This window comes from Mesitornis unicolor, unplaced genomic scaffold (assembly GCF_000695765.1).
Source record: "Mesitornis unicolor isolate BGI_N332 unplaced genomic scaffold, ASM69576v1 scaffold33660, whole genome shotgun sequence".
Taxonomy (NCBI): domain Eukaryota; kingdom Metazoa; phylum Chordata; class Aves; order Mesitornithiformes; family Mesitornithidae; genus Mesitornis; species Mesitornis unicolor.
Genome location: NW_010160881.1, coordinates 29,637 through 42,492, shown reverse-complemented (window position 1 = coordinate 42,492; position 12,856 = coordinate 29,637). Strand labels below are relative to the sequence as shown.

The following is a 12,856-nucleotide window of genomic DNA, read 5'->3' as shown; positions in this document are numbered from 1 at the left end:
ACAGACTAGAATTGGATATTATGTATTAGTGTGTATGTATAGTTCTGATAATGATAAAACAAGATGTTACTGAATTTCTTCTGAGTTAACACTATGAAGATTTAAATACAGCGATTAATTTAATTTATTTCCTGAAGGCAAATAACACATCCTACTATTACTGAAAAAAAACCCAACCAAAACCAAAAAACGCACATGCCCCATGAATTTGTGTAAACCTGTAACAGTATTTGACTGTAAAGAATCTTTCCAGAGACAGACTTCACTTATTAAATAACAGTAAGCACACAATTCTGTGTTAGTATGAAGACTGTGCTGATCAACAGCGTTGAGCCTCCTATTTTTAGAATAAAATGATACACGTAAGAATTGAACCAGCCAGCAAAGTCCACAAGCCTCACAGACATGCTGCTAACAAAATAGAGCACAACTAGGTACCCTCAGTCAAACAGCATAGAATTGCATCAAATTTCAAAAAAGCAAGACCTAAAATAACAGAAAAACTGTAAAAAATGTTTCCAGTGTAAATACACTGCATTCCCCATTTGATTGCCAGTCTTAATTGGGCAGAGAAGTCTGAACTTCACAAAAAGTTAAATTATATGTGAAATTCAAGAGACAAGCAGGGGTATGGCCAGAATTTATTGTAGCTGGAAGGGATGGGTTTAGGTCTTTGTTCTGTTGTTGGGGGAGGTTGCTGGGGTTTTTATTTTCCCTCTCTGAAGGTAAACCATACATACACAAACATATGTGCACCCAAATGTTACAGAAAGGCCACAAGAAAGGAATACTTACTGATGCCACTGTTTTCTTTGTCTCCAGCATTTTTTGCTAAACTCATGGCATATTCACATACTTCTGCTGCTTCCCTCTGTGCAAGCTGTCGTAAACATGCAACTGCAGCCCGGCGAAGCAGCAAGTGTGAGCTGCACAAATGAACCTAAAAATCAGAACCATTACAGACAAGTGACCTGCTGTACCACTATATCAATAAATCAGTGCTGCTAAGGACTAACAGCATTCTGCTTTTCAGTTATGTGCTCATGTGTGAGCTGCTGGGTACCAAGCTCTTTACAAGATTTTGAAGTTCAGAAGCAAGCACTCTTTGTACTGTACGAATATGAAAATAAAGCTGACATATACAGAACTGACAGCTGTTATCTGCTTAAAGAGATAAGAGCTTAAATATTGGAACTACTGTGCCAGTGTGATTTAGACTAATTATACTTTCCAACCTGTTACACTCTTCAAGTACTACTGAACCTCATTTTCTGCTATAGCCATAAATCACATTCTTTTAAACAAAAAAAGTCATCACCAGGTGTACCACAGCTATCATAAAAACTTCTATTATCAATCTTGTGCCAGAATTTATAGCATAAGGTTTTTCTAAGTGCCTCTCAATAAGAGAGCTTCAGATTTCTTTGCTAACCAAGAGTGGCTTCTAATTGCTTTTGAATCACCTCAAGTACAAGCAAATATTTTTCTTATAGAAGAATTGTGCATGGCCCCTATTTTCCTGAAAGGAAGTAGTTACACACAGAACTGTATGTTTTTCCACAGTGGAAGAGATGAAGAGTGCTCCTTAAGAAACTCTGATTCTTTATTTACTCTGGGGAATTTGTTTTTAATAAACCAAATGCACATTTGCTTTCTCGGTGTTAGGTTATTATGTGGATGGAAATTGCACTCCTAAATGAAAGAGCTGTACAGTTTATAAAGTATTTTAACAGTACATCTTTATTCCACATATGAATATACAACATTTTAGTCCTGCAAAAACAAGCAGACTTTGAAGAACCTCTAAATATCACACTGAGGTTGTTTTAATGGACTAAATGTGAGATTTAATTAATGGAAAGAGTATTGCCCATTTTTTGTTACAAAACAAACAGCTAGTGGTTATGAAGCCAATGCAGGAAGAAGAAATGAAACTAGACTGTGGAACTGTGTGGTTTAATTTGATACCTGGCATTAATTCCATTCAAAAGTGAGTTAGAAAGCAACAAAGAGTTTACTAATAGGGCAGGCAAGGTAGACCTTATCTACATATCTGTGTATTTGAAGCATAAAGAAACGCACAAGACAATTCAGAGGAAAACTTACCAGACTAAGTATGAATTCAAAGTGAGGAATAAGAGAAAAGACAAGGAAAACAGCTTTCTTGGTTTTTTGTGGGTTGTTTTTTTGTTGTTTTTTTGTTGTTGTTGTTTTTTTTTTAGCAGAGGATCATAAAGGAATAGGAAAGAGACAGCAGAAAACCTTGGGAAAAGTTTTCGGAACAGCACTAGTCACTACTGTATGAATTTCAGTGCCTGTAATATTACCCACTGGTACTTACAGAGTAAATGGCTACAGATATTATTTGTCTTACTGTTCATAGTATTCATACAAAAAGGCCTACCTACTTTTGGGTACATTTCCCTTTCAAGCAAAATTTTGTGAAAGGACAAGTGACGCATTCTGGAAAGACACTGCACTTCCAAGAGTGCTCCAGAGGGAAACAGGGGAAAGCATGTTTACATGCTTTACACCACAACAAGAGGGTGCCCGAAGGAAAGTCTGGATGACAGATCACAAAAAAGGTTCAATGTTAACTTCAGTAGGATCACACTTCTCCAGGTAACACAGAACCACCAGGTCCACAAAGAATTATACAAAGAGCTTTGCAAAACATCCAACAAGTATTAGGGAGAAGCTTTTCAAGTTTTTCAGTATTGGACTGGTGAACCCACTAAAAAATAATTTTGAAGACAATAATATATAAAAAAACCCCACACCAAAATGCACACCTACACACAACATCTTTCCTCTTAGTCATATTTAGTATGTTTTGGGTTCCAGCCTCTGCCTCACTTCCAAGCTTAAGCCAGGACTTGCTGACAAAACACTAACAGAGAAAGAAAGCAATGCTAACAACAGCGGCACAAGAATCTGAATGTCAGCATCTACTATGCTGACAATGGTAAAATAAATCCAAAATTTCCTGCCTTTCCCCAACTCACTAATTTCCCTCTCTATGTGCAATCAGTTGGAGGAAACAGAGCATTTCAGCATCTTTTTATTCACGCCATATTATATATAAATGCTTGCTATCTTGTGCTATCTAGAGTGAAAGAGAATCAGACCCTATGACTCAAATTTGGGCAGCATTTTTAAAAGCTCTGGCTGGGGAACTGACTTGGGGACAGACATCCCTTTATGGCATTCTAGTGTTTTTGCAAACATGACTTGCTTATTACATATGGGTATCCTTGACATCTTGCTAAGTGCTTCTCCTGTTCTCTGCTAAGCACATACATAAAACTTTGAGGAACAGGAGAGATGCATTTGGTACTCACACAAAGACTGGGAACCAGACTGGACAGGTTGACGTGCCGTGGAGCAAACATATGGAGCTGCTGAAGGCAGGATATGGCAGCTGCCTGAACAAGAGAGTCTGAATGGTCCTGTGTGATTGCACATCCCACCAAACAGGAAGAACGGATCGTTGAAATTGTAGCTCCGTTACCTAATGACGTAGTAAGAAATCCTTAACACAGCAAAATTTTTGTATGACAACTTTAGTTTTTAAACCTTTGAGAAACAAGAATCTTTAATGCCTCAAAGTTCACGTATTAACATGTAACTTTTCAGAATTCCGACTGCAAATTAGTAGCAAGACAACTTCAAAGAAACACTACAGTGTGTTTCAGTATCTCTCTTTTAGCTCAGTTAAACAATGTCCAGACAAAATGAAATTTTGGATCAATGAACTTCAGTCAAAAATATTTTGAGACTATCTTTCCAGGGCATGAAAACAGTAAAACAATCTGAATTTCAATTTTGAAAGTCTCTTTCATTCTATACACATGGGCAACATTTCATGAACCATTTCCTAAAATATCAGATAACACTTAAGCTAGCAGACACAGGTGATTTTAGTTAGCTCCATTAGATGAGCTGCACTGCTGTAATAGGACAAGCATTCAAAAGAATAGTATTTAATTTGGAAATAATCCCATTCTGTATTTTAACAATTAACCTGAATCAGGTTTATAAAAAAATCTTTAATTACAGAAAATGCAACTTACAGAAGACATTCTACATAAGTTATTGTTTATTTAAAAAGTTAATGACATTTGAAATTAAAAGGTTAACACAGGGCAAACAGATACACAAATTCAATTAAACTATACATAAATTTGTCATAACTAGAAATTTAAATCCAGTTAATTAAGAGTTTAAATTTCAGTTGTGGTTGGCACTCTGGCACAGCATCAAAGATAATCTTATAAATACTACTAAAAATCCCAGTTAGATAAAGTTACAAATTTATGATTTTCCCATCTGAAACACAGAATTTCAGATACAGAGTTTTTTGGCATGACAAGATCTAAGCGATCTTATAGCGATCTAAGAATATCAAGAATGAGTGGAAATCAGTTATAGTTCACAACATTATCAGTTATGTCAAACTTAAGCTCTTGCCATCAGTTACAAATGAAATCAACACGTTTTGGAAAAGCAGAGGAAAAATCCTGCATTGGCAAGACACAAATATATGTGGCAAAATACACAGCAAGGGTGTTTTTCATCTTCTATATACCATGCAAATTTGCCACTCCCCAGAACACCATATATCACTGCAACTTCTTTCTGTAATCTCAAAATGCAGTCAAAAAAGCCCCAAGCAGTCATAAGTCAACAGGTACACAACCCCCCCACCCTGCAACTACAATGAACAATTTTTTATTTGTTTTTTCTCCATTTCAGACTGTGATATATTATCTTAGATAATATAGGTCTATAATAATATAGACAGGTTAGATTTTTTGTTTTCTCTTCAAATTCCCACTGACCTTGCAGCTCAGGCCCAACAGTAGTTATTATAGCTCCAAGACATCGGCCTAAGCACTGATGTACTTCTGTATGTGACGGTGGAACAGTTAAGAGCAGAGTAAGAACTAGAGAAAGCGTTGGCTCCACATATCCACGGTACATTGGTCCGCTAGAATCTACTATCAAGGCAAGTGAATGAAGAGACCAGGTCTACAAAAAAACAAAGGAATATTTTTCAATAATATATTTAGGAAATTTAAACAATTTTGTACACAGACCGAGCTTAGCTCTATATGTCCTTGCTTAAACATGCCTAGTTTGCTACTCTGACTCTAGAAGTGCTTCAAAGGACTCAAAATCTCAAGCAGTCACCTGGGATTTCAAATACCTCTAGCATACTTTTGGCTATCAGCAGTTTTTGGGGTAATGGAAGTGAAGATGACAAAGAATTTGAACAAAAAATGGTTAAGCACTTTGAGGAAGAAAAATACAAACATAAACAACATACCAACTTAAAAAAAAAGCAAAACAAAAGAAGAGAAAGAAAGAATAATTCCTCTGTAAAACTGGATGTAGAGCCTGAAACAGACAGTTGACCAAGTTCTTATTGGGGGGTGCCTTTGACATTTCAGTAGCAACTGATTTTCTTGACAAATTGAAAGGTTCACATGCACTTCTTAATTAATTTTACTAGGGGGTGCACGAAAAGAAAGCAGTGCTGTTCATAGTCAGTGTACTACAGGATGAGAAAAAAAAATGGTGAAAGAGCAACTTATTTCAGCTGTAAGAGCAAAATAATTTATTGTAATTGTCAAAGCAAGAAGTGGGATGGTCTTTTTGGTCAACGACATTTCACAAAAAATCAATTCCCCTGACAGACCTGAAAGCATTAGATATCTCTCCATAATATTCTAATAAATTACCCTATTTCAGAATTTTCTTCCATTAAATCATCCAATTGCACTGAAAAGACTAAGTTAAAAGAATATTATAGTTACAAAGCTAACTTCCTAGTAGTAAGCTGGAAAGCTTGCTCCTTTCTAATCCTCCCTGATGCAACCCAAAATCCATTAGACCAGCAATCATGTAACTACTTCTACAGTCCTAACCACATAGTAGCACATCACAGCCTATCCTTTCATTTCCCGCAGATTTCCATTACTCATGTTCCCATACAGTTTCTAAGTATCCACACTGATCTAGGGAGCAATGAGGTTTAAAAGCTTAGCTTTTCACAGTGACCTGGTGATGTGCTCTCAATAGAAAATTGCAGGTATGCAAGTTCTACCTAGGCTTACCCTCTATACTTCACATTTTTATTATAGAGCAGTAATCCTTACCATTTTGTCTTTCAAATGAATGGTACACAATTCTATGCCTCAAAATTACTTACTTATACATGAAGTAAGCTATATACACAAACTGAACTTTGTCTTACCTCAAATAAGGAAATTTAAAAGAGACTTTAAATTGTATTTCTAGATTATTATTTTTTAAACATTACCTCCAAAAAACTAGGCTTGTTTTCCCAAGTGACAAGCTTGATTACTTTGATTATTTTTATTTATTTCCCTGAGGAAGAGAAATAAGAAGGTACTCTGTCACATGTTCTATCAGGTTAACAATGTAAACCAAGGTGGAAGTATGATTCTGTATAGTTACTGGGGGCTTCAGCTTCTCAATCTGTGGATATAAAGCGCCTCTACTTATGGGTGGCACACAATTTCCAGGGGCTAAAGCATAATAGTCAGTCACTATTCCAGATAATAATTTTCTTGCAGGAAATTGTGAAAAGAATGACAAAAAACTACCTGTTATACCATGCAATTACACCACAATCTTTGAAGAACAGTAATTGCAGATAAGACACTTGCTTTTACTCAAAAAAGGCTGCTGCTTTTTTTTTTTTTTTTCCTTCTGAAGTAATTATTTTATTCTAGTGCTCTGATAGATTTCATTGCTGGAGGAAAAAAAAACCCAGCACTTTTCCCTCTAATATTCAACTTCTTAATGTAAAGGCAAATGTACTGATCCATCTAGCACTCTCTTCTTTTTAGAGCTGCAGCCACATACAGGTGCTTAAGGGAGAGTAATGACAGACCAAAACACTGACCCCTCAAGTTTCTCCTAGGAGAGTAAACACAGGATATTCTCTCAATTTTCAAGTATTTTCAACTTAGGAAACTTTCTAATCTGCAGACCGTTTATACATAGTCAGCAACTCCAAAGGCATTGCTCTTTCAGCAGCATGTTTAGTCCCCTTTTCTACCAGTAACTTCAAGCAGTCAAGTTGTCCTCTTGCGAGACACACGTCTCTAGTCCATAGCGGACAGAAAACCCTCTCTTGCCTTTGCCTAATCTTGGACTTGGCTCCTACTAGTCACCCTTCTGTCCCCTAACTGCAGTTTAGTTTGCAACAGATTTTTATTGTCATAATATAACCCCAAAAGATGACGTACTGCCATACAGTGCTCATAATATGACATAAATGAAAATTACTTGGCAAAGAAAACTATTGCTCATCACCAGAGACTCCAGAAACTGATAACATGTTAATCATTAGCCAGTTATTAAAAACTTTAAGCAGCTAAGGTACAACTAACGTATTTTGCTTTACAATTACAGTCTGTTAGGAATATGTTCACAGTGACTGTCTCTGACTGTGGCTCAGCTGACAAGCAGAGATTTGTCAGTCTAAATTAACATGACCACTTGCAACAGCCTCTTGAATAGTGAAGTTACATTTTAACTGCAGTACACATTTGGGATTCTGCACTGTAAGAGTTTATAAGGAAAGTTCCACTTTCTTCACACTCCCTGGCATATGCTACATCGACATGATTTGGCTGAGATGTGACAATCTATTAAAGAACATCTGAAAAGGTAATTTAATTTTAATCCTGAAAATTTTGAAGTAGTTTTGTGGTGATTGTTGTTTTTACCTGGACTTCAGGAGAGGTTCCATCCTGTGCCAAAGCCAAGAGAATACTGACACTAGTTTTCAGATGCTGTCCAGAACCTATTCCTCCAACATATCGATGGAGACAGCCCAGAGCCAAAGAATGGCCCGTTCTTGATACAACATCTCGAGCAGATTTTAACCTATCAATGTTTAAATGAAAAAAAATAACATAATTCACTGTTTGTTACAAAGAATTCCTCAAATACCATAAGAGCGCAAATGACTAACAAAATTTTGCAAGGCATCTTCCAAGATCTTGAGAGGCCTTAATAACAAAAGCAAAAACAATGTACTTAAATCTGCATTGCTATTAGACTGGACTACAATATAAGGCAAGTGGAAAAACGGTATTTTAGTAGTTATTTTCTTTCTTCGTGGTCAGAAGTTCACATTTTAGATAAAAAGTTTTGGAATGAAAGAATACAGGAAAGCCATCTAGTGTTTATCAATGTTTCACAGCATATTAACTTAATAATCGGAATCCATCAAGAATGTAAAAATGACAACACATTGGCAAACGACAGAAATCCACAGCTACATCTTCCACTGCAATGTCAACTGAGTAACATTTTAGTACAGCTGTTTTCTTCTGCAGCTGACTTCTATGACTTTTTCAATAAAGCTTTTTTTTTACATAGTGTTTTATTAATGAAACTAAAACAGAACGAATAGCATTTTGAATGACCTAGTTGTATGAAGCAATGACTTATTGAATATTTTCCACGATATTTCTGTTTCTGAATGCACGTCACACATGTAACTTTCTAATTAAAAACTTTTTGGGTGGTAGGGGAGAAAAAAAAAGATATCCTAATTAGAACAAAGGAAGATATTTTTTTTTCCTGGTATATCCAAGGCAAGTGTGTTCTTAGCCACCAGTAAACAAAGTAAATGCAAATCTCAAATACAAAAATTGACAGTGGTAACAGACTGGCAACCATTAATAGCTTGAATCCTAGCTAACAAACAAAGGACATTGTCACAGTAATAACAATTCAAGGGAAGACAGCAAAGATCATTTACTTCATCACAAGATGAAAGATGGGAAAAACTCAATTACCCAGAGATGAGAGCTGGACTGAGGCTATATATTCATGCAGCCTGGCCAGCCAAAAACATGGGCTGCAGCCTTAAGACACATGCATTCAGATTCACATTTGGCTGATGCCTTAAATTTAGGCTGAAAATTGGGAAACATGTTGTCTTGTTATATCTACCAAACATCTTTCTAAAGACCTGATATAAAAATAGAACATGCAAAAAAAATATATGGACTAGTGAACAAGTTAAATCAATAGGTAAAGAGGATGTTTTGATGAATCAGAACCACTGCCACACAATTCATATTACAGACATACTCAGTGTAAGCTGCGTTTATCTACCTGAAGCAGTTTAGTCACCTTAGGTAACTTATTAAAAACTATTAATTGGTATCAGTTTAGATTCCAAGAAGTTTAACATCTCGGCTTGTATTCCTGGAAGAAATACATGAAACAAATAAAAAAGAGCAGACTCTTGTTTGAAGATTTGTTAAGATCCACACAATCATAGTAATCAAGCATGAAAAGAATAATCAGTATGGTATTTAATAGAGGAATCATTCAAAATACGTTAAATTATATTTTTATTTCCTCTTTCTGAATCAAAACCAACTTACTTATCAAAACTGTATTGGGCCATTCGAGCAATGAATGAGGCTTCTCCAACCACTTGAGCCATTCTGCCAAGAGCTTCGCCTGCTGCGCATCTCAAAATAGGGTTAGGATTATCAAGGGCACCCATTACCAGCGTCAGAGCAGATTTGCGGACTTCTTCTGGTCCTAACGTGCTTTTATTCTCAGCTAAACCCTACATGAAAAAAAATACAAAAAAACCCATTCCAAATTTGGAGAAAGAGAAGGTCTATCAGCAGCTTTACTATATTTGAGATCTTAAATTAAAAATTATGCACTTTTGTTTAAGTTTCTGGTCATTTATCCTAAAACATACCAGTTGAAAATATTTAAAACTCAAAATCCAAGAACATACTCAGCCTTATGTTTGCCAACAATACCTATTTCACATACAGAAAGACCTGTTACACTAGTCTTTTTTATCAAACGCTAGATGCACGCTAGTGCTACTGAATCTGAGCTAGTTTTACACAGGATACCCCAGAAAAAAGGAGAAGCTTTAAAAATCTAACTGCAACATCTCTTAGTTGGACAGGAAAACCACAGCTCAGTTAGGTTTCTGCAATAATCATTTAAATTAAAGAAATTTTAGTTATGTGTAAATATTATTTTCTTAATAATCACATCTCTGAAAACATTTATATGGGCTGTTATATGAACGTTCTACAGAACAGTAATACTAAACACTGCTTCTGCAGCTTCTATGGTTCCCATATTTTACCAGTAGCACATCACCTTTCACTACAACTTTCAAGAAGCCTTATACTTTGGGAAAAATAATTAAACACATATAAAGTACAAACACTGCATATATTACAGAGAAAAAAGTTGATGGCTCTAGCACATATTCTCATTTTCTCTTCTGAGAATCTCATTTCAGCTCTTACAATTTTGGCAATTCTTTGGCCACTTGGCATGGCATGGGAAATTCCAGGCATCTGTCTCAGAATCTACTATTCAACTTGTAGCAACACAGTTCACGTTTCGAAGAACAAAGTAAGGAAGAGAGCTGCTGTTTTGCCCATGTATTTTGCCCATCAACCAAGGACATGGAGGCTCAGTAACCATCAGCTTAAACTAGCAGCCATTTTTTGTATGACAAAGTCAGACAAAAAGTAACTCATCCAACTACAGGCTGGCATTTCTATAATGGTAGCTTCCTCAGTTCACAGGACTTAGTTGCTCTGAAGATCAACAAGGATGACAATGACAGATGTTGTCTGACAGACACATGAATTGGGAACTACATAAAAGAGCATCAGGGAAAAAAGTAGAAATGCTTTAAGAAATTTGACTAGTAGAAGGAAAACTCTACACTACACTGTTCCACAAAGCCTTGAGGCAATGTAAGTCACTGAAACCAAGTATTTCTCAGGAATACTATTCGTGACTTGCTGTGTAGATATCTGACTTGATAGCATGAAGCTGAATTTCCAAGTGTAGATAGTAAACACTGAGCTGTAACTGAAGTGGGACTGGATGTAAGCATCTAGAATTCTACGCAATATTAAGGAGTGCTAAGAAGAAAAAAATTAAGATATCCAAAGTGAAAACACAGATCTATTTTTGTTTTTATTTCCACAAGCCTGGTCTGCATGATACTCTATGACATGAGGGGGTTTTTTTGAGTATGTATGAAAAAGTACATATGAAGTACATATGAAAAGATCTCTAAGTACGGTGCAAATAAAACTACAGGACTACAAAAGAAAAAAGAAAAGACAAGTGTGAATACTATCGAATGCTGACTACATGAGCCTCGTATATTCTCCATACCGATATATGCAGACAAGAGCTCAGGCTAATATCTGAAAACACTTTAATTCTGGTATTCGAGAACTTTTGAACGTTTAAATGGTAACTTATCTAAAGCTCTTTTAACAGACTTCAGTATCAAATAGAAATTGATTAATTAAACTGCTGAACTTTGGCATCCATTACAAGTTTACAAAGTTTTACCTTCAAGGCACTAAGAACAGCAGTAAAGATATTAAGCTGCACAGCTTGCTGGCGAACACCTTTAGCCTGCTTGACACATTCAGCAAAGTGATCCAACATCTGCAATCTAAAAGAAAGGAAAGGATATAATTTATGTGATAGTCTTTCAAAATACAAACTAAAACATAGCTGGTAAAAAACACACAACAAAAGGGCCTTTTAAGTCACAGAATTTATGCTTCAGGGGCTGCAGAAAGTATTCAATTTAGATAGAAAAGGTAGAGTTGTTATGAATGTGGGAGGTTTTCTGCTGGTTCTTTTAGCTCATTCACAAGTGTTTATTCTTCCTTTTGAAGAAAACACCACCAAGAGGAAGTGAGTTTTCAGATGCATTTGGTTGTATAACTAGAAAGCAATGAGGACAAGAGTAGAAAAATGCTGACTCTCCATTACGGATTAAAATAGTGTTACCCTCCATATTCTTGTTCCTATTGTATTCCCCATTTAACCACCATTATCCCCCCATGTAACCATGCCAGAATGTGTTACTAGGAGGAGGAGTACCCCCTAGAAGATACCAAGAACATGAATATAACGAATAATCTGTATTCTTAACTACTTGGCAGTTTCTCAGCCAAATCTCTCCATAGTTAACAATAGATACAGATCAAGTTGAATTACTGCAAGCTAGACTCAAGTCTATCCTGCACTTACTGCAAAATGAGGTTGACTGCTAGGAAAAAAATGCTGTTCCCATCAGGATTGCACTGAAGGATAATTTTACTTTGAAATGTGTCTTAGAGCTGCTTTCACCGTGCTCAGTGACGAATTAGCTAAACTGAATGACAAAACTAGTTCTGACAACTCATAACTCTGCAAAGGTAATGTGAACACAAAGTAAAATAAGCTGAATTCCATTCCCTCTATTTCATCATGAATAAATTCATTTACTGAGCATAAATCAAACGATCCTTCTCATGGAAGCCAAATGAATTTCATTGGATGACTCTGCTGTCTTTTCAGTGCTGATGTGAAGTAAATTGCAATGGATACTTTTGCAGGAAATTTTGGTTGCAGAGATATCACTACTGTTAAATGCAGTAAGAGAAAGAAGAATCCAGCTTCCACCTCTGAACACATCTTCAAAACTGCTAGAATTGAATAAATCACCTTATTCCTAAACTGAGTAGATATATTCTGTAATCCTGAGACACAATGAACACCAAATAATGAACTCTGAATTTAAAGACAATTGATACCAAAGCAGATTCTTATTTCAAGGGAAAAAAGCCAACATGAAATATATTAATACACAGAGAATAAGGCCTTATATTCTGAAATTGAACACTGATGTAAACTGACCTATGTTTGTAAGAGACATGAGGAAAAACCACACCAAAGAGAGCCACAGATGCATCGATGACAGATACTCCTAAAGGAAGGGGACCAGGTACAGCTTCAC

The 12,856-nt window shown here is 36.0% G+C and overlaps 1 protein-coding gene across 1 annotated transcript in view; it reads right to left on the bottom strand.

Annotated features, from left to right (window-relative positions):
* HEATR5B (HEAT repeat containing 5B) overlaps positions 1-12,856 on the bottom strand; it is a gene marked incomplete at its 3' end in the record, with an annotated part of 45,901 nt that overhangs the window by 18,603 nt on the left and 14,442 nt on the right. The window contains 7 exon segments of the mRNA XM_010191352.1: positions 796-940; positions 3,342-3,511; positions 4,842-5,031; positions 7,764-7,923; positions 9,441-9,631; positions 11,416-11,521; positions 12,757-12,856. The exon segment at positions 12,757-12,856 is cut by the window's right edge and continues 31 nt beyond it. Coding sequence (XP_010189654.1) covers positions 796-940; positions 3,342-3,511; positions 4,842-5,031; positions 7,764-7,923; positions 9,441-9,631; positions 11,416-11,521; positions 12,757-12,856 — 1,062 coding nt within the window.